Source organism: Saccopteryx leptura, chromosome 2 (genome assembly GCF_036850995.1).
Source record: "Saccopteryx leptura isolate mSacLep1 chromosome 2, mSacLep1_pri_phased_curated, whole genome shotgun sequence".
NCBI classification, from domain to species: domain Eukaryota; kingdom Metazoa; phylum Chordata; class Mammalia; order Chiroptera; family Emballonuridae; genus Saccopteryx; species Saccopteryx leptura.
Genome location: NC_089504.1, coordinates 281,426,789 through 281,448,971, shown reverse-complemented (window position 1 = coordinate 281,448,971; position 22,183 = coordinate 281,426,789). Strand labels below are relative to the sequence as shown.

General features: G+C 42.7%; 1 protein-coding gene and 1 pseudogene across 1 annotated transcript in view; both read left to right on the top strand.

Annotated features, from left to right (window-relative positions):
• LOC136390909 (sodium/potassium-transporting ATPase subunit alpha-4) overlaps positions 1-21,969 on the top strand; it is a 36,005-nt gene extending 14,036 nt beyond the window's left edge. The window contains exons 11-22 of the mRNA XM_066362037.1: positions 4,337-4,526; positions 4,655-4,827; positions 8,243-8,379; positions 9,841-9,991; positions 10,315-10,483; positions 11,827-11,981; positions 12,138-12,261; positions 14,065-14,210; positions 17,673-17,803; positions 17,915-18,016; positions 21,556-21,647; positions 21,941-21,969. Of these exons, the coding sequence (XP_066218134.1) occupies positions 4,337-4,526; positions 4,655-4,827; positions 8,243-8,379; positions 9,841-9,991; positions 10,315-10,483; positions 11,827-11,981; positions 12,138-12,261; positions 14,065-14,210; positions 17,673-17,803; positions 17,915-18,016; positions 21,556-21,647; positions 21,941-21,969 (1,599 nt within the window). The remainder of the gene's footprint in view (positions 1-4,336; positions 4,527-4,654; positions 4,828-8,242; positions 8,380-9,840; positions 9,992-10,314; positions 10,484-11,826; positions 11,982-12,137; positions 12,262-14,064; positions 14,211-17,672; positions 17,804-17,914; positions 18,017-21,555; positions 21,648-21,940) is intronic.
• On the top strand, positions 16-110 carry LOC136396560 (U6 spliceosomal RNA; annotated as a pseudogene).
• Positions 21,970-22,183: the final 214 nt, after the last annotated feature.

Below are 22,183 nucleotides of genomic sequence, written 5' to 3'. Positions count from 1 at the left end.
AAAACACATAATAGTGTTTGCATCCATAGAACATATACTAAAATTGGAACAATACAGAGATTAGCATGGCCCTGGATAACATGCAAATTCTTTAATTATTCCATATTTTTACATTTGAAAGTTGTTTAAAAGGGTAGATCTTAAAAGTTTTCATCACAAAAGAATATTTGTAACTGAAAATAATAAAATGACAACAGCTATATAGTTTTCTAAGGACCCTATCACCTATATTTTCACACTGACCACTGAACAAGTAAGAGTTTAAGAAACAGATCTCTTTTTTTTTTTGTCTCAACTGGCTTTTAGTCAGTGTAATAAGATAGGTCTCCTCAGCCCAAACTGCAGACTTTTTCCCCATTTTTCCTGATACTTAATGACCTTACTAACCAGACAGGAATTTTGTGCCAGACAGGGCCTGATTAAAGCCTTTAACCAGAAAGAATTAGGCACCTCTTCCTCTATAGGATTCAAAATAAAAGCAAAACATAGCCATGACATTTGTTGGGATGTCCAACAAAATAGCAACTTTACCCAAAATGACTGCATTAGTGCTTTTTCTGAGCTATTGAATATCAAGTTGAGTCAGCAAAATCCTCCTCTACAATGTGCCCACTGTGCTCAGCCAGCTCACCAGCCACCTACCTCCAGCCAGGCTGGCTTGGGCTTGTTTGGAGGAGGCGTCAGGAAAGCGCCTTTTGCTACTTTCACTCCCTGCAGACAATTGCCTTACCTAGCTTGCTCTTAGAGAAGTTAGAGGCTCCAGTCTGCAAGGCGTTTCTTAGCCTGCTGCTCTTGTGCAGAGCTTGGTCCCTTTCCCTCTCTGAGATGGAAATGAAAGAAAGAAGTTTCTCTGTTCTAATATTTCCAGATTTCTCCTATATTTTTATCTGTAATTTTCTATCAAGATGTGATTTTTTGTGACCAAGTTTATGTAGGCTTTGCTATGATCTCCAATCATCAACAAATATCTATAAATATGTATTAAGCAATCAGAAAATTAAGCTTTTTAAACCTTACAGCTTCTGCTTATACAGGTTCAGATTCTTCCTTTTAATTGCTTAACCATATTCTGAATACAACTGAACAATTTTTCGAAAGTCTCTAATGAACAGTTTTAGCCACATTACATACACTGGTTTCCCACCTTGCTTATCCTTTGAGCAGTGCAATCTGACCTTCTCTGCACCAGCTCATTTCTTTTCTTTTCTTTCTTTTCTTTTTTTGTGACAGAGAGAGAGAGTCAGAGAGAGGGACAGATAGGGACAGACAGACAGGAAGGGAGAGAGATGAGAAGCATCAAATTCTTCATTGCAACACCTTAGTTGTTTGTTGATTTTGTTCTCATATGTGCCTTGATGGGGGGGGGGGGGCTGAAGGAGAGTGAGTGACTCCTTGGTCAAGCCAGCGACCTTAGGCTCAAGCCAGTAACCATGGGGTCATGTCTATGATCGCACACTCAAGCTAGTGACCCCACGCTCAAGCTGGTGAGCCTGCACTCGAGCCAGCGACCTCGGGGTCCTCTGCGTCCCATACATGGCTCTATCCATGTATGATGCCACTGCCTGGTCAGGCTCATTTCTTTTCAATATGCAAATTTTGTTACCCAACAGGCTATATAGCAGGAATTTCCTGTGGATTATAAGAGAAACCCCACAGATAACTCCTTTTCACATATCCAAGGTCAAGGGAAAATGCAAAACCAAAGTTGATCTTATGCAGTGGTGAAATTTAAATAATTTAACAACCGGTTCTCTGCCCTAGTGACTGTTTTAAGTATTAAAAAATGATAAAGCAACAGGTAGTTTATTATTTCATGCACTTAATACTTAAATAAGAAGAGCCTGACCAGGCAGTGGCGCAGTGGATAGAGCAGGGGTCAGGAAGCTTTTTGGCTGAGAGAGCCATGAATGCCACATAGTTTAAAAATGTAATTCCATGAGAGCCATACAACAACCTGTGTACATTATGCATTATCCAATAAAAATTTGGTGTTGTCCCGGAGGACAGCTGTGATTGGCTCCAGCCACCCGCAACCATGAACATGAGCAGTAGGAAATGAATGGATTGTAATACATGAGAATGTTTTATATTTTTAACATTATTTTTTTATTAAATATTTGTCTTTGAGCCAGATACAGCCATCAAAAGAGCCACATCTGGCTCACGAGCCATAGGTTCCCAACCTCTGGGATAGAGCATCGGACTGGGACCAGGAGGACCCAGGTTCAAAACCCCGAGGTGGCTTGAGTGCGGGCTCATCTGGCTTGAGTGCAGGCTCACCAGCTTGAGCAAGGGGTTGCTGGCTTGAGTGTGGAATCATAGACATGACCCCATGGTCACTGGCTTGAGACCAAAGGTCGCTGGCTTGAGCTCAAGGTCACAGGCTTGAGCAAGGGGTCACTCACTCTGTGATAGCCACCCCATCCCCATCAAGGCACATATGAAAAAGCAATCAATGAACAACTAAGGAGCCGCAATGAAGAATTATGTTTCTCATCTCTCTTCCTTACTGTCTGTCTGTCCCTTTATGTTCCTCTCTCTGACTCTCTCTCTGTCACAAAAAAATAAATAAATAAGAACAATAAAATAGGTACACAAAACTAGATTATGTTATAAGAAAGAGTTTTAGATTATTAATGAAAAAATATTAAATAATACCTGACAAAAATAATAAAACTGTTCTTTAAGATTGGCTCAGTGGTGGAGCGTTGGCCTGGTGTGCGGGAGTCCAGGGTTCGATTCCCGGCCAGAGCACACAGGAGAAGCGCCCATCTGCTTCTCCACCCCTCCCCCTCTCCTTCCTCTCTGTCTCTCTCTTCCCCTCCCGCAGCCGAGGCTCCATTGGAGCAAAGTTGGCCCAGGTGCTGAGGATGGTCCTGTGGCCTCTGCCTCGGGCACTAGAATGGCTCTGATTGCAGCAGAGCAACGCCCCAGATGGGCAGAGCATTGCCCCCTGGTGGGCATGCCAGGTGGATCCTGGTCAGGTGCATGCGGAAGTCTGTCTGACTGCCTCCCCATTTCCAACCTCAGAAAAATTTAAAAAAAAATAAAAAATAAAAAAAGATATTTTCTTATTGCTTCTTGATTGGCATCCTCACTTGCAATTTTTTTTGCCTGTGGATGAAATGAACATTACCACGGGTGCTTAGAATATGCTGTTGCTCAGATGAACATTAAAAAAATTAAGGGATGTAAATTTGTGATTCCCACATTGGGCAGCCACCCAGGCACCAACCTTAGAGAGAACCCTGATTACAAGTGCTATTTTAACAACCGGTTTGCCAAACTCAACAAAAAATTAGGTATTGGTTCTGCCAAACCAGTGCAAACTGGCTGATTCCCACCACTGACCTTATGTCTCTCTCAGAATTTCCTTCATAAGCCCTTCCCTCCCTCTACCAACCACACTGACTTTGACACTCACATTTGACCTCCAAACACCCACTTACACCATCTAGCCCCTCAGGGGACTCTTCACAGTTTGGGGGGAAAGTGCAGAAGGGACTAAAATGACTAAACTATTTTTGAATTGTGCTTCACAGTTTTTAAAATATTTTTGCAAATATTAACTATCATAAAAACCCAATGGCCTGACCTGTGGTGGCGCAGTAGATAAAGCGTCGACCTGGAACACTGAGGTCGCCAATTCAAAACCCTGGGCTTGCCTGGTCAAAGCACATATGGGAGTTGATGCTTCCTGCTCCTCCCCCCTTGTGTCTCCCTTCTCTCTCCCTCTCTCTCTCCTCTCTCAAATGAACAAATAAGATCCTTTTAAAAAAATTAAAAATAAATAAATAAAAATGCAAGTTTATCTTTAAAAATTAAAAAAAAAAATAAACCAATGAAGTAGTCACCGCAGAATCTTTTACATTTTATCAAACTCACCAAGGTTTTGAGAAGTCAAATAAATTGACCTGAGGTCATGAAACATTCCAGTTGGGTCTAGACTCGGGTCTTTGGGCTCTAAGCTTTCTCTCCTGCCCACTCCACTGGGTTTGCCAGCTCCACCACTTCTGCTCTGTAGCCTTCCAGGCAGAGAGGAAGCAGGGAAACTTAGTGCACCTGCTTCTGCCCTCAGCTTCCAGTGGGGCTGGGAAGATAGAGATTTATGTGCAAATACTGCCAGGCTGAAAGTTCCTGGAGAGGGGAGGAGTAGGTTGACCGTGAGTCTAATTTGACTGGAAGGAAGGGACTGCATTGGGGTTTGGGCACAAAGGAAGTGGAGGAGTATGAAACAGGTTGCCTGTTTTACCCTCAAAAACCTTTCCCTTGTTTTTTTTTACCCCAACCCTGATTTCTCTCCTGTTTCACCAGTGTTTTTCTCTTCTCTCCCTAGCTGTCCATTCACCTTCAGGAAGACAGCTCCCAGGCCCATGTGCTGATGATGAAGGGTGCTCCTGAGAGGATCTTGGAGCTTTGCTCTAGTTACCTTCTCCATGGGCAGGAGTATCCAATTGACAATGAAATGAAAAATGCCTTCCAAAATGCCTACTTGGAACTGGGTGGTCTAGGGGAACGTGTGCTAGGTGAGGGGGCCGCGAGAATGGCATCAAAGTTGTTCTAGTTTATGAGTTAAAAAATCTAGGATGTTGGGATTAGCAGGATAGGGACATAGATAGCTAAATGACCACTGGTCTTTTCTGTCTCTTTCCAGGGTTCTGTTTCTTGAATCTACCTAACACTTTCTCTAAGGGATTCGAGTTTGATACAGAGGAAATCAACTTCCCCATGAATAACCTTTGTTTTGTGGGGCTCATATCCATGATCGACCCACCTCGAGCTTCAGTGCCTGATGCCGTGAGCAAATGTCGCAGTGCAGGGATTAAGGTAAACCCTTGACCAACCTAGAAGCCCAACCTGTCACAAATTGAAACAACAGTAGAAAATCTTGCATAGAGTTGGTTCATAATAATCTTAATTTAATTGATTACTGTTTCCATCAGTTTAGGATTTTTAGTCTTAAGAGACTATAACAGTAAGTGTCCCCTATAGTTAGACTCCCGTCTTTCATTGAACTTTAGAATCATCAAGGGAACTTTAAAAATCTGATGCCTAGGCCACTACCAGACCCGTTACATTAGAAACTCTCAGGGTGAGACCCAGGCATCTGCATTATTTATAACTTTCCTAGAGATTCCAATGTGCAGAGAAGTTTGAGAACCAGTGTCTTAGGACAGTGCTTCTCAAACTAATTTGCATATGATTGATACCTTCTCTACTCCTTCCTTATATGCTGGATCCTAGACTTGGGGGGAGGGCAGGTTACAGTCAGGGAGCATTGAGGTATTTAAGGAGAGTTGGTTGTTATCGGTCGGAGCTAGCTTTATCTTAGACTTTTGACTGTTGACATTTTGTCTGGGGGCAGCCTGGGCTATGATCACTAGAGTAGGAGCCAAAGAATGAATGTAGAAAATTATTCTGAGTGAATTCCCTAGTTACTACAAGATATTTGGGGCGAAAGACATACTTTTTTGCAGATATAGCACTATCGTAACACATCTACATAGGATAACAAAGTTATCCTGATATTTTCTAATGATTCTATAAGCAACTACATCATATTGTGGGATAGAAGTGGAAAAGGACTTCATTTGAATATTTTGAGCTTTGAAGTAGTCTGTTAGAATGAGGAATAATATTGTGGATATGGTCTAAAATTGATCTCATCTGGGAATTTATGGATCTCTTTAGCAAGACGTAACAATTGTACTCCCAGGTGGGGAGGCCCAAACAGGAGACAAGAGGTGATTTTAGCCAGGATGTCACCACAGCCTGAATCAGAATGAGCTTGTGATAGTCTGAGGAGAGCTCCCAGGGCTGGCCTTGAGCTGGCAGCCAAAACAAAAGGCCACCGTGCTTCCTGGGCCAGTCCTTGTTCTGGGCACAAGTTTATAGATCTCACTGTAATTTTTTTACTTCTTCTGGACACTAAGCTGACAGAAATTTAGCAGACTTGCTGAGAAATTTTGAATCATCCCTTTCCTCATAGAGAAGTGAAAGTCTTACCATAACAAAATGTAATGAATACACGGAGGGTTGTCTTATAGGTTAGAGCCTTAAGTGGTTAGGGACCACTCCATAACAGTGTTGATGCAGAGCTGATGAATGTTACAAGGCTGCTGGAAAAGGTCTAAACTCTAAAACATTTGCATGGTAGCAAAATTTTCACAGGAAATGAGGTGGTACTAGTATTTCCCATATAGAGCCATGTGCTCAGGTTTTTGGAATAAGTGATTTTAAAAAACTAAAATAAAATTATCCCATTATATTTGCCAGTACCTGAGGCTCTCAGTAGTATGAAGCTACTTGGCTCATGCTATGAACCTGGCCTCCTCTAAGAACTGCAGTTAAGCAGTGAGGGCCAATAGTAATGTTGCCAACACTGGACCACTTCTGTCAGATGGATCCGATGTGAGGGAAGAGGGTACAAAGGAACAAGAGGGCAACTTACAAGTCTGCGTGAGAACATCAGAGGTATAGTCAGCACAAAGAAGTTAGAAGTGAAATTCCTTTAGTACTTGACAAATTCCAGGAACTACTAGATGCCCTTTACCTCAAAGGGAGCCACTCTCTGTAGAACTGCGCTTCTGTTGTCTGCATGCATCTCAACCCTCTGTGAAACTCACTGTTGGGGTGGCTGGCTTTGTGTTTCTATTTCTCCAGCCTGGCATGGAGGTGGTACTGCCAGGAACTACCACAGAACAGTTCATTTGAATGTCAAACCAGGCTAGGTACCAGGGATATACCTGGACAATACCACACCTGTCCTATAAATCCCAGGGCACTATTGATGAGCACTGTAAGCCTGGAAGGCATCACTGAGAGCTCAGTCTGAACCACATCTAGAACCTTCTAATCTTCTATGCAGTTCCTTCCCAGATCCTCTGTTACCCCACAGGCCAAGCATGGTGAGGACCTAATGTCTCACAGCTGAACCAGGGTGCTTGAAATCAGTGGTGAGAGTAACAGCTCATAGAGTGACTTTCCTCAGTCTCTGGGATCACAGCCTAGTCACACTTTGTAATCTTCAGCCAGCCAGCCAGGAGTGCCAATATGGAATGATGAGGACTCACGGGAAAACTCCTCCAAGGCTTATTTGCATGCTCTGAAAGTAAATAGACTGACCTTTCCAGGACCTCTGTTCCCAAAAGCAGTTGGATAGTTCAGTCACAGATAGTTTCTTTCTCTTCCTCCCATCAAGAGCCTGAAAAATTGGGTATTTGGGGACCACGAGCAGTGGTTCCCACAAAGCAACCATTCCTTCATTTGATAATTGTTTGTTGATGGATTACTACGGTATGTGCTAGGCACTGTGCTAAGGCAAAAAACAAAACAAGAAGACATAGCCCCACTCTCACAGAGCTCTTCCCAGTGGGAGAGAGACGTATAAGCAATTATCATATAGAAAGTACAGAATGCTGGAACACAGAGCATGGATGCCTGATCTTTGGAAAGGAATGGGACTAGAGCTGTTAACACAGTGGTCCCCAACCCCTGGGCTGCGGACCGGTACCGGTCCGTGGGCCATCTGGTACCGGTTCACAGAGAAAGAATAAATAACTTACATTATTTTCGTTTTATTTATATTTAAGTCTGAATAATGTTTTATTTTTTAAAAATGACCAGATTCCCTCTGTTACATCCGTCTAAGACTAACTCTTGACGCTTGTCTCGGTCACGTGATTTATCCGTCCCACCCTAAAGGTGGGTCTGTGAAAATATTTTCTGACATTAAACCGGTCCGTGGCCAAAAAAGGTTGGGGACCACTGTGTTAACAGATACGCAAAAAAAGGGCTGAATTTAGGGCTACAGAAAGGCAATGAGAAAAAAGAGAGGGTGAGTTTCAGAATGCACTTGGGACTAAATGATGTTTTCTCCGCAGATAGATTATAACCACTTGTTCCTTTATAACCACTTGTTCTATGTGTAGGTGCTTTTCTCTCTTTGAGCTTAAAGAAGCAGAATAGATTCTGAAGCAATTGAATAAAATTCTGAATGTAGAAATATACCTAAATCTCTGATTTATTCCTGGAAAACCTAGAATCCAAATTGTCCTATGTTGTTTTGTGATCTAATGATCCTGATCCACCCCCAAGGGTTGAAGCACCTGTTCTTGGGAGTGAGCTACTAAAATCTCTGTGCAACGAAAGTAGTGATCTGTCAGTTCTCAGAGAGAAAGGTGAGGGAACCAAGACCTCCCTGAAGATGATTCTGGTCCTCTACCCTCCCTTCCCAACCCAGGTGATTATGGTAACAGGGGACCATCCCATTACAGCCAAGGCTATTGCCAAGGGTGTGGGCATCATCTCAGAAGGTGCTGAGACGGCAGAGGACATTGCTGCCCGGCTGAAGGTTCCTGTCAGCCAGATCAATAGCAGGTGAGACTCTTCAAGAACTTAGATCTGCCATTTATTCCCCTACTGTTAGCCTGTTCCACCCAGATCCTACCTACTAATGTTTTGGTTTGGTTTGGTTTGGTTTTGCTTTGCTTTATTGACAAATTGCTTTGTGTTTTGAGAGAGAGAGAGAAAAGGAAGCTAGAGAGAGGGTGAGAGCAGGTGAGAAGCATCAACTCAGAGTCGCATTCACTTTAGTCGTGCATTGTTTGCTTCTAAGAGAGGGAGGAGAGAGAGCAAGTGAGAAGCACCAACTCGTAGTTGCTTTCACTTTAGTTATATAAGGTCTACCAGAAAGTTCTATTCATTTTTTAAATAAAAAAAAAAATACAAATTTTTCTTACCGTCAATAAACTTTATTAAATAATATATTTCCACACCAATCCTATCTTCCGAATATGGTCTGAAATGGTTTGCTGAGCTGAATTAAGCCTTTCTGCGATCTCTGATGTTGTCAGAAAAGGATCTTGCTCCAACATGGTCTTAACAACATCGTCATCAATCAGAGATGGTCGCCCAGAATATGGTTTATCAGAAAGGTCGAACTTACCTGTTTCAAATTTTTCAAACCATCTTCTGCATGTCCTATCAGAAACTATACCTTCACCGAACACTTTCAATAAATTTCTACATGCTTCTGTAGCATTTCTTCCTTGCTGAAATTCGTATACAATACAGTGGCGTAAATGAACTTTATCAGTAGCCATGGGTACACTATCGCTTCACACATAAGATTAACGTGAATCAACTTTGTTTTAGTTAATTTGCTACGTCAGTATGTATACATTAAGTGATAAAAATAGAGAGGCACACATGCGCCAAATAAACATGTGCTTATGTGTCGAAACTTGTTGTGATGGAAATAAACAGAACTTTCCGGTAGACCTTATACATTGAGCTTCTCATATGTGCTTTGCCTAGGCCATGCCAGTGTCTCCTTGCTCAAGCCAGTAACCTTTGCCTTTTCAATGCCAGCAACCTTTGGGATCAAGCTAGCGAGCTTTAGGATCGCGTGGATGATCCCCCCCTCAAATCAGTGATGCTGCGCTGATGAGCCCCAGCTCAAAGCCAGAGACCTCAGTGTTCCGAGTCAATGCTTTATCCACTGCACCACCACTGGTCAGGCACACTCACTAAAGTTCTTGAAGGATCGTTCAGTAGGTAGAATGTTCAGGGCTTACACAGTTCAAAGTAAAATGTAATAGGAAAATGACCAATTAGGTTTTCAGGAGATATGGAACAAAGAAAGAGGCAGAGAAGAAAGAATAGTTGGGAAAGGGAGAAGGTATGGAATGTGTCAATCTGGAGATAGTGAATGATTAGGGACAAGTGAGGAGATTGGGTTGAAGGAGAAAACAAGGAGATTTTGTAAAGGTTGGTTAGGGAGCACCTGGTGAATTTTCACCACCCTGAGCTAACCTTTTAAAATCCTTTTTCATTCAGGGATGTCAAAGCCATCGTGGTGCATGGCTCAAAACTAAAAGATCTAACTTCAGAAGAGCTTGATAATATCCTCCAAAACCACAAGGAGATTGTGTTTGCTCGGACCTCCCCTCAGCAGAAGCTCATCATTGTAGAGGGATGTCAGAGGCTGGTAAGGAACACAAAGGAGCGTTGGGAAATCTGGCAGAAATCACATGGCATCACATGGCTTAGCCCAAGCCTAAACCAAGCAGAGGAATGCGTGCTGGGCTAGAGGAGACTCCAGACAGTATCCTACCTTGAAACCCAGAAATGGGCCTCATTTTAGGGGCTCCCTAAGAGTTTTAGTATTTCAGGAGGAGCAAGAGCTGGAAGAGCTGAGACCTAAATCAAGCATGATTGTATCAAGAAACAAAGGGTATAAAATCAAACTGATTTGGGGAACTGGTCTTGAATCTAACAGTAATTATTTCCCTTACTTTGTGCTTCTCCCAGGGAGCCATCGTGGCAGTGACAGGCGACGGAGTGAATGACTCCCCGGCGCTGAAGAAGGCAGACATCGGCATAGCCATGGGCATTGCTGGCTCTGACGTCTCTAAGCAGGCAGCAGACATGATCTTGCTGGACGACAACTTTGCCTCCATTGTCACGGGTGTGGAGCAGGGTGAGGAAGCAGAGTTGGGAGTGACCCTCAGACTCAGGTGGGAGTTGGTATGTAGTACCCTCATTTCCATTGTCATCATCCAACCTCAGTGATCCTGTAAAGACTGGAGGAAATCTCTAGGACAAAAATTTGCAAATTAGATTTAACTGGCACTCAAACATCACTATCAGGAACCGTTTTTTATTAGATTGGAGGAAAGTCCAGATTATTTAGGGAGACTGGGACTGAAGTATAGTATCATATCTTCTCTCTTTTTTTCTTCTTTTTCTTCTCTTATGAAAATTGGAGCAGGTCCACAGTAAATTCCAAGACATAGCCATACCCCTGGGAGGACTACATACTCCATAATCTCAGGAGAGCCCCTCAAGGACCTGTCCCCTGAATGATGTTGACATAACAAGATCAGTTGGAGCCTGATCTATAAGTTGACTGCATGAACCAAAGTTATTACCCTCTTTCCCAGAGAATTCTGAAGACAATACCCCTTGATAAACAGGAGAACTCCAGAATTCTGCATTCCAGGCTCACTGCTTTCTCACTAGAGCTATTTTATTAAAACCTATGACAATCCAGGCCTGACCTGTGGTAATAGTAATAGTTATCATTTTATTGATACCTCAGATCATCCTGACACTGCTTAGTATTTTGTATCCTTTCTATTCAATAAATTTTTTGAGTACTAACGATGTACCAGGTACTATTCTAGATGTTGAGGGTGCAACAGTGGGGAATAAAAAGACACACATCCCTGTTCTCATGTCAGTTAATTTCTAGTGGAACAATACAGATAATAAAGTAAATTGTGTAGTATATTAAAAGAAGATAGTGCAATGGAAAAAATAAGGCAGGTAGTAAAGGGAGAGATTATAGTTTTGAAATGGTCATCAGGGATCGAATCAATCCATCTGGCAAGGCAGGAGGAATGAAGATCAGGTAGGTGAGTATTGCCTAGTCACAAACCAGTTATGGCAGAAAATGGGATTCAAAGCCAAGCCCAGGTTCTTTCCACTTCAGCCTTTACTTCTAATGGCTTTTATATTGGCATTCATAAATATCTCTAACTATTAAACAGGCCCAACCTTGCTTAATTTTCAGAGATCAGATGGCATTAGCATGTGTAATCCAAGAACAAAGCGATACACAGACATTGCATGCTAATAAATCCTGGCTCTAATTAATAGTCACACAGTTTAGAAACAAAACTGGGATCACCAAGGTCTAGGACTTCCAGACCCTTTCATGGATCATGACACTGCTTTGTAGTGGTCTCCCTATCCAGAAACTGGTTTGTGGGAGGTGTGTCTTTTCTATGCTTCTCACAGAAGGTTGTCCATTCTTCCCAGGCCGCCTCATCTTTGACAACCTGAAGAAATCCATTGCATATACCCTGACCAGTAATATCCCTGAGATCACCCCCTTCCTGCTCTTCATCGTCCTCAGCATCCCCCTGCCTCTAGGCACCATAACCATCCTCTGCATTGACCTGGGCACTGACATGGTAAGGGCCAAACTGGAGCTTGACTCATGGAACTCCTGTGAGATGGAGTTAGTAGTAGGAAGAATCTGTGTCCATGGGCAGGGATAGAGTTTGAGTTACTTCCGAGTTTTCTTCTGAACTTTGTGTTCCTTGTTACTTCCACCATCCATTCTCCAGGTCCCTGCTATCTCCTTGGCTTATGAGCCAGCTGAAAGTGACATCATGAAGAGGGCTCCACGGAATCTAAAGACTGATAAACTGGTGAACTACCGTCTCATCGGCATGGCCTACGGACAGATTGGTGCGGCCAACAAATGAAGGGTGAAGGGAGTAGGGAGTGGTTGTGCCTGTCTAGTCATTGGAGCCATCTCAGTTTGGATGTCAGGGAGAAATTCTCTTCTTTTTTTTTTCTCTTTTTTTTTTTTTTTTTGTTTTGTTTTGTGGCAGAGACAGAGTGAGTCAGAGAGAAGGGCTGATAGGGACAGACAGACAGGAAGGGAGAGAGATAAGAAACATCAATTCTTCATTGCAGCACCTTAGTTGTTCATTGATTGATTTTTCATATGTGCCTTGACCAGGAGGATACAGCAGACCGAGTAACCCCTTGCTCGAGCCAGCGACCTTGGGTTCAAGCTGGTGAGCCTTGCTTAAACCTGATGAGCCTACACTCAAGCTGGCAACCTTGGGGTTTCGAACCTGGTTCCTCTGTGTCCCAGTCTGATGCTCTATCCACTGCGCCACCACTTAGGCAGGGAGAAATTTTCTTAACAAAAAAAAACTGTGTTAGGCCCTGGGAATACAAAGAACCATTGATCTGTGATCTGCCCTTGATTTGAAGTCTAGCCAGAAAGGAATAAACATACATAAAATGATAGCATCTTTCCAAATGCCAAATCATGAGTATAGACAGGAGAACAAAAGCAAGCAGGCTTACTAATCATGAGGATTGTCAAAAGGCCTTATGGAATAAACTAAGACTTAAACTTGATGTTGAAAGATAGGGCTTAGACCAGGGGTCTCAAACTCAACTCAGCATGTGGGCCGCAGAGCAAGATCATAGCCGTTCGGTGGGCCGCACTAGGTCTACAAAAGGCAACTGTTACGCAACACTTTTCTCACTGCAGTTGAAAACAAAAAAAATCAGTACAACAAGCACAATCTGGGCCGCATGCAGCCCACGGGCCGTGAGTTTGAGACCCCTAGCTTAGACTATCCAATGTATGGTTAAGAGTGGGAGACAAGAGGAGAGGAGAAATTCACATGGTCTGGTTATTGAAGAGTGAATAAACCAGTTTATTTCTGATTAAAAAAAATAGTGGAAAATAAGTCTATAGACAATTGGGCCAGCTTTGACATTTAAGAGCATTAAATGTCTTTGTGCAGTAGGGTACTTCAGGGAGTAGAATGAGGTATATAGACAAGGAAGAGATTGAGGACAAAGGAGACCATACCAATATTTAAAGAAGAAAACACATAGGAAAAGTACAGATTTAGGAGCCATACCTATGTTTGAATCCCAGTTTCACCACTTACTACCTGGATGACCCTAGACAATGACTGAATTTTTTTGTGCTTCAGTTTTCTCACTTATGAGATATAAATAATAGGTCAGACTTGTTGTGAGGACCAATGTCCATGAGCATCTACATAATGCACAGCTCTGTAGTTAGTAGCCTATTGCTGTGGCTCAGGCATGGGGAACAGAGGTTTTGACTAAGGGAAAGGCAAGGGCCAGATGGGAGAGAGTTCAGGAGAGGAGAGGACTTGATGAGCGTCCTAGCGTCAGAGGGCATGGAAAGGGAGGAGTCTAGCACTCACTCATTCAGGAGAGAGAAGAAATCCCCTCTAAGTTCCTTTCAAATTTTAAGATTACATGATTGAAAGATGATTCTGGGTTTGAGCTTAGAAATAAACATTAGGGCTTGGAGGCCAGTCCTACAGAAATAATGGAATCAGATCATTGCTGGAAGAATCTTTAGCAATGCAGCTCAACACACACCAACTCAGCTAGAGGCAGGTCCCAGCCGCCACCCCTTTTAAGGTCTGCCTTTTCAAGTCTTTCTCTGAACCAGGTTCTCCTGTTCTGTGACTCTACAACTAACAGGGATGATTCAGGCTGTGGCTGGATTCTTTACCTACTTTGTGATCCTGGCTGAAAATGGTTTTAAGCCGATTGATCTGCTGGGCATCCGCCTCAACTGGGAAAATCGATACTTCAATGATCTGGAGGACAGCTATGGGCAGCAGTGGGTAAGTAAAAGGGTAGCGTAGTAGATAGTGACAAGTAAGAGTGAAGAAGTGACAGGGAAGAGAGGCTTTAGCGAACTTTTGAAGGGTGAGATAATAGAGGAACCAGAGTAGAGGTCTTATCTCCAGTCCTAAATGAGCATTCTAACATTTGACTTCAATCTCCAATCATGTCAGTAAATACTCTTCTTTATTTATAATCCTTCATTTATGTTCATTTCTACTGTCTATTGTCTGTCCTTACCCTTCTATATCTTTTGGCTTCCTTGGACCTGGAAGTCTGCTTTGTCATGTCAACTTTTGGGATCTGATTTCTGTTTTCCTACCTTCTAACTATCATTGCCCAGAAATGAGTGCTGGGTCCTCTCTCTCCCATTATACTCTCTTCCTCCATGGGGGTTCAAATAATATAATTTCAAATCCAAACACTATTTTTTTTAATATCTCTTCCTTGTCTTTCTAAACTCTTTTGTTTTTATTTTAGAGAGAGAGGAGGGAGAAAGAGAGATTGATTTGTTGTTCTACTAGGTTGATTCTTATATGTGTCCTAATGGGTGATAGAACCCACAACTTTGGCATATGGGGATAACACTCTAGTCAACTGAACTATCAGGCCAGGGCCCATTCCAAACTTTTTTTTTTTTTAGATTTTATTTACTCATGTTTATGAGAGAGGGGGGGGGAGAGAGAGAGAGAGAGAGAGAGAGAGAGAGAAAGGAAAGAGAGAGGAAAAAAACAGGGGGAGAAGCAGGAAGCATCAACCCCCATATATATGTGCCTTGACCAGGCAAGCCCGGAGTTTGAACCAGTGACCTCAGCATTCCAGGTCGACACTTTATCCACTGCACCACCACAGGTCAGGCCTAAACTTTTTAACCTAGAGGATTCCTCTCTGTAGTAGTGTTTCCTAACACTCAAGATGATTAAGATCCAAACTGAAGCCTTCTAACTGACATTATGTGTTTAAGAACTTCAGTACCAATATGCTTTTTCATATCTATGAATACTTCTATCCCAAATTCTAAGATGGTGGGAGATGTGACACCAGTTATTGCTAGAATTTTAATATCATAGAGGAAACATAGGCTATTATCATCATTCTTCAAATGAGAAAAACCAAGTCTCAAAAGATTTAGTGACTTGCTCAAAGTCCCAACATGAATTTTAGAATTGGACTAGAATTCTGGATTGATTCCTGCCTTGGCACTTTCTCACTTCACCATACTACCTCCAACCAAGCAATTGAAGATTTCTCAAAAGTATTTTAAAAGCTGAAGTGTTGGAAAGATGCCCCCCATATACACTTGACTTTTACAAGCTGAACCTCATGAGGTCATCAGATGTCAATGTTTCTAGCTGCCAACACTGCTCCAGAGTCCAGAGATGCCCTGGGTTCTCATTGTCCATATTACCTCAATCTTCAACTCAAGCCCTTGTTTTTTGGGGGGGGGTTGTTGTTGCTGTTGTTGTTTGTTTGTTTTTCTGAGAGAGAGGGAGTGAGAGAGAGGCAGACAGGGCAGACAGACAGGAACGAAGAGAGATAAGAAACATCAACTCATAGTTGTAGCATCTTAGATGTTCATGGATTGCTTTCTCATATGTGCCTTATCCTGGGGGCTCCAGTCGAGCCAGTGACCCCTTGCTCAAGCCAGCGACCTTGGGTTCAAGGCAGAGACCTTGGGCTTCAAGTAGTGACCATGATCCCACACTCAAGCCAGCAACCTCGGGGTTTCAAACCTGTGTCCTTAGCATCCCAGGCTGATGCTCTATCCACTGCTCCACCACCTGGTCAGGCAAGCTCTTGTTAGTTTTATATCTTGACACTATCTCCCTGCTACCAAGATACAGGTTGACATATATTCATTTATAATGTAACCAAAATTAATTTGAAGTAACGTCAAATTACACCCAAGATATCTTGAGGTATTGCAAAACATACAACAGCAGCTCTGGGCATAAACTGCATGAAGGCAGGGTCTATGTCTTTTTTCCATCTGTGACTTTCAGATAATTGAGTACAGGGCTGCCCACCCTGGAACTACTCTATATACTACTAGAAGCAAGGATAGCTTCTAAATATCTCTCACCAGTAATTGCACTAATCACCACTCATTCATTCATTTAGCAAACATTTCTTGAGCATCTTCTATGTACCAGGAATTGTTTTGGCCCTGGGGATATGGCAGTGAACAAAAATGACCAAGCTTTTGTGGAGTTTATATTCTAGTTAGGAACAGGGGGGTCAGTGGGGGAACAGATAACCAAATATAGAACATACTGGGTCAGGTGGTATTGGAATTAAAATATTAGTCAATGAAATGGAAAGGTAAAGCTAAAGGTCAGGGAAAAAGAATGCTTGAAATTCAAATTACAAATAAATTGTAGCTATTAGAAAGGATACTATTTGGAGTTTAACTGTGGTAGCAAACAGTCCAAGTGGATAATGGAGGACAACACTGCTGGGAGAGAAAGAAGCCAAAGAACTGTGAGACCACAGTATTGGAAGGATCATCAACACAGGTATCTGAATTTCCAAGAAAGGCGAGCAGCATTGTTAGAGTGACAGTGAGTCAGTAGCTAAAATCTTCAGGTGATAATGGGAGCGACTTGGGTATCAGTGGCTGAATGCAGTGAAGGATAGTGGTGGTGAGATCTGACGCACACTAAGGAGCTGATTGAGCTTCCTAAGTTCGATCTCTGGCTCATCACTTTTCAGCCTTTTGTTTTCTAATAATCTAAGGCTCTATATTTCCCTCCAAGTACAACTTTGGCCACATTCCATGATATGTAATATCTCGTTATTGTTCAGTCCTATGTGTTTCCAAATCCTTTAATCTACAAGTTATTTATAAACATGCTATTTTATGTTTTAATTAAACATGGGCTTTTTCTCCAGTCTCATTTAGATGCACCTCTTCTGTGTTCACATGACCTTTTGTGATATCCCGCTTATAACCTACTTGTTGTATTCACATATTTATCTTCCCCACTTGACTAACTTTCTTACATGTAAAGTGTGACTAAAGCATGAATGGATGGAGAACTTCTTCTCCTATCTGGTACCACCATTCAGGCATTCTTTTCCCCTCTGCATTCAGATTCCCCTCTGGCCCAACCTTCCTTACTGACATATTCTTTCCGACTCTGCTTTTCTCTTGAAGTCCATCTGCTTCTCTTCCACCACCCTTCTTATTAACTTAGAACTTAATGAGCCAAACTACATGCCATTCACTGAACTATATAAGCATGGGGAGGGGGACACAAAGATAAATAAGTCATGACTTACTATTTAGTCAGGTAAGAAAAACATATAAATAACTCATAATATGACATGAAAGGTGCTAAGAGAGATATGAGCAAAGTGCTGTGGGTAGTCTAAAGACCTAACTCAGCCTGTGGGTCTGGGAAGGCAGGAAAGGGAAGAAGCCTTTGAGGTGTGTCTGACACTGCCCGCCCCACCCACAGACTTTTGAGCAGCGAAAGGTGGTGGAGTTCACCTGCCAGACAGCTTTCTTTGTCAGCATCGTGGTCGTGCAGTGGGCTGATCTCATCATCTGCAAGACCCGTCGCAACTCACTCTTCCAGCAGGGCATGAAGTGAGCACCCCCTAAGGGCCCTCGTGTTCTCCCAAACCTGCACACAGGGCTGCACCATTGTCCCTCCAACCCCCTCCCTATCTTCAAAATACTCTGAAATTTTTTTCCCAGAAACAAGATCGTAATAATTGGCATCCTGGAGGAAACATTACTGGCTTCTTTTCTGTCCTATACTCCAGGCATGGACGTGGCCTTGCGAATGTACCCTCTCAAGTGAGTAAGGAAGGGATGCAAATAGGGGGACCTCAGGGCACAGGGAATATGTACCTGAACAGGGAAGACCTATACAGGGGCCACCTGGATAAGCGGGGTACTGTATGTTGTGTAAGAAGAATTGTCTGTGCTCCAACAAATGCTTCTTATTTAGGGAGGGATAGAGACTGCCAAGTGATCACAACACACTAGACACGCAAATTTGCAAATTTACCACAACTTCCAGAGTGGCATCTTTTTTTTTTTATATGATGTGTTGTTAGCTGTTCAAGAATACATATGCTCAGAACTAAAGTAATCATAAAATTAGCCCAATATGTATGGCTAATTCTATTGTACTTGTGCAAATATGCTTTAATATGCATCTATGTGAATGGGCATACTAAAAGTCTTACTGTTTGGTACCTTGTTTTGTTTGTTCAAGTTCCATGTTTTTTGTTGTTGTTGTTGTTGTTGTTGTTGTTTGTATTTTTCTGAAGCTGGAAACGGGAAGAGACAGTCAGACAGACTCCCGCATGCGCCCGACCGGGATCCACCCGGCACGCCCACCAGGGGCGATGCTCTGCTCTGCCCACCAGGGGGGCGATGCTCTGCCCCTCTGGGGCATCGCTCTGCCGCGACCAGAGCCACTCTAGCGCCTGGGGCAGCGGCCAAGGAGCCATCCCCAGCGCCTGGGCCATCTTTGCTCCAATGGAAACTTGGCTGCGGGAGGGGAAGAGAGAGACAGAGAGGAAGGAGGGGCGGGGGTGGAGAAGCAAATGGGCGCTTCTCCTATGTGCCCTGGCCGGGAATCGAACCCGGGTCCCCCGCATGCCAGGCCGACGCTCTACCGCTGAACCAACCGGCCAGGGCCAAGTTCCATGTTTTTGTTTTTGTTTTTCACATTAGTATACACTTGTGAAAAAAATTCTATTTAGAAAGCAAAACTCCCATTCCACTCCACTCCCACTCAACTCCCCACCTGCATAGGTAAACTCTGTGAATGACTTAGTGTGTATTCTTCCAACTTATTTTTTATGCATTTACATACTTTGCTCACTTTTCTGTCTCTTACAGTGTTTTACATGATGCTTTATATACTGTAGGTGCTCAATTAATGTTTAATAAAATAGATTGTTGTTGCCATTAGATACTAACAATCCCAGGTTTGAATTTCTTTTATTTTTAATTTTATAATTATAGTTGGCAAACAGTATTATATTAGTTTCAAGTGTACAACATAGTGACTCAACATTTATATGCCTTACTAAGTGATCACCACAGTAAGTCTAGTAACCATCTGGGACTTTGGATAACTTTTTTATTTTAATTGATTTTAAAGAGAGAGAGAAAGGGAGGAGAGAGAGAGAGAGGCAGAGAAAAAGAGAAACGTTGATTTGCTGTCTTACTTATTTATGCATTCATTGGTTGATTTTTTTTTTTATTGCTTAATTTTAGAGAGACAGAGAGAGGAAGAGAGAGAGAAAGGGGAAGCATTCATTTGTTGTTTTGCTTAACTGTGCATTCACTGGCTGCTTCCCATATGTGCTCTGGCTAGGGATCACACCCACAACCTTAGCGTACCAAGCTAACAGTTTAACAACTGAGCTACACAGCCAGGGCCTTGGACAATTTCTTAATCATTATGAGCCCCAACTTCATCTGCAGAGTCTCAGTAATACAAACCAAGCAGATTTTTGTGAGGATTACATGTAGATATGCATATAATGTACGAAGCCCGGGGTTGGGTCATGGTGGGCACTTAATTAAAAGTACCTCTGTTATTGTTGCTATTAATGCTGATATATAAGTAATGATAAATACAGCTGAGTATCACCTGTGCTCCCACTCTGTACATACCTTGTCCATAAAATTCATCACCTAATATTGAGATTATTTTTATAATCATAACTTTTTTTTAGATTTTATTTATTCATTTTTAGAGAGAGAGAGGGAGGAGAGAGAGAGAGAAAGAGAGAGAGAGTGAAAGGGGGAGGAGCAGGAAGCATCAACTCCCATATGCGCCTTGACCAGGCAAGCCCAGGGTTTTGAACTGGCGACCTCAGTGTTCCAGGGCAACACTTCATCCACTGCGTCACCACAGGTCAGGTGAGATTATTTATTTTGTGTGTTTCTCTATCTTCTTTTCATTGTATGCCTGAGCTCCTTGAGATTAAAGACCATATGTCATCATTTTTATTTCCCCAGGACCTAACAAAAACACAGAGTAGACACATGATGATTGTTGTTGAATGAATAAATGAGTGTATGTCTATATTTATATTTGTGTGTTTGTGTTTGTGTGTGTAAGGAACCTTGGCCTAGGCTTGTGTTGTCCAATAGGGTATCAATTATCCTTATGAAACTATTCAGCTCTTGAAATAAGGTTAATGATATGGGGAAATTAAATTTAATTTTATTTAGTTTTAGTAAATATAGAGTTAAAAACTAAAGCAATGTCAAATATTTTTCTATTAAATAAAACGTTACTGTTTTGCAACATGTGGGAAGTGTGAAACACTCACTGGATTTCAAAAATTTAGGATGAAAAGAAGACTAAAGTATCTCATTAATAACATTGATAGCCTGACCAGGCGGTGGCGCAGTGGATAGAGCGTCGGACTGGAATGCGGAGGACCCAGGTTTGAAACCCCAAGATTGCCAGCTTGTGCATGGGCTCATCTGGCTTGAGCAAAAAAGCTCACCAGCTTGGACCCAAGGTCGCTGGCTCGAGCAAGGAGTTATTCGGTCGACTGAAGGTCCACAGTCAAGGCACATAAGAGAAATCAATCAATGAACAACTAAGGTGTTGCAACGCGCAATGAAAAACTAAAGCTTGATGCTTCTTATCTCTCTGTTCCTGTCTGTCTGTCCCTATCTATCCCTCTCTCTGACTCTCTCTCTGTCTCTGAAAAAAAAAATAACATTGATACTGATTACATTTTGAAATGATAATATTTTAGATATATTGGTGTAAGTAAAATATATTGTTAAAATTAATTATTTCTTTTTACTAATTTTAATGTGGCTACTAGAAAATATTAAATTTCACATACGGCTCATAAGGCATTTTATTCAGACAGCACTGGTCTAGGCCATGTCTCTGTTATGCAAGAGAATAAATGTGGTTCTGATTCAACTCCCACAGAGTCCTTCTGCCTGGTCTCTAGTTGTAAAAGAGCTTCAGAAAGAAAAAAGTTTCCTCATCACTGCAACATGGCAGAGTGTGTATATTCCCTTGAAAAACATCCCCACGTGTCTAGTCTCAGACAGACAGACCTCTCTTGCTTGGACAACCTCCCTTTGGTGGATACAAAGCCTCGAGTCCCTGGAAAGCAAAGAGGGCCTCCCTTGGGAACTCCACAGAGCTGGCAGATCATCGCTGTGAACACAGCACGTACCTCTCGGAGGCACTTATCTTCCACCTCCCGCATCCCCAGGCTCTGACCTCTTCAGAGCTGGGGATCAACCTTATCCTCAATGCCCTCACGCTGTTCTCTTCATCTGCCCTTCTCTGGCCCCTGTCTCCAGCCACACTGACCAACTCTTATTCTCAACAGGATATTTTGGTGGCTCTGTGCCACTCCCTACAGCCTTCTGATCTTTATCTATGATGAAATGAGAAAATTCACCATTCGTCGCTATCCTGGCGGTGAGGCTCCCTGCACCCTGCTCTGACTCAGTGGTCACCAGCCTCCTAACCAGCTCTGCCATCGGACCTGGTTCCTCCAGGCCCATTGCCTTTCTTCCCCCGTCACAGTCTGGGCTCTGCATGGACCCTGGTCTTTCAGTCCTTGATTCCACCACCTTACTCATTCTACTCCTCAATGCCTTGTGTTCCCCCCTCAGGCCTTTCACCTGGTCCTGGCTCACTGTTCTGCTTATCTGCCCTTGCCACCTCCCTATTGCCTTCCCCAGTTCACTCCAGTCTCTTCTCTTCTACAGGCTGGTTGGAGAGAGAGACCTACTACTAGACTCAGCACAGGAAGAGCTTCACATGACATGGGGGTATCCTGAGGGCCTGTTGGGGGATTAGGAATTATGAGTTGGCACTACATCTGAGTTGGGACAAAGAGATGTTGAAGTGAATCACCTTGGATGAGAGAGACAGATAATCCTGAGGCTAAACTAAGGGCACCGTGTCTAGAAGATGGAGTGGGTTGATGGTAATGAAGCCCAGTCTGTGTC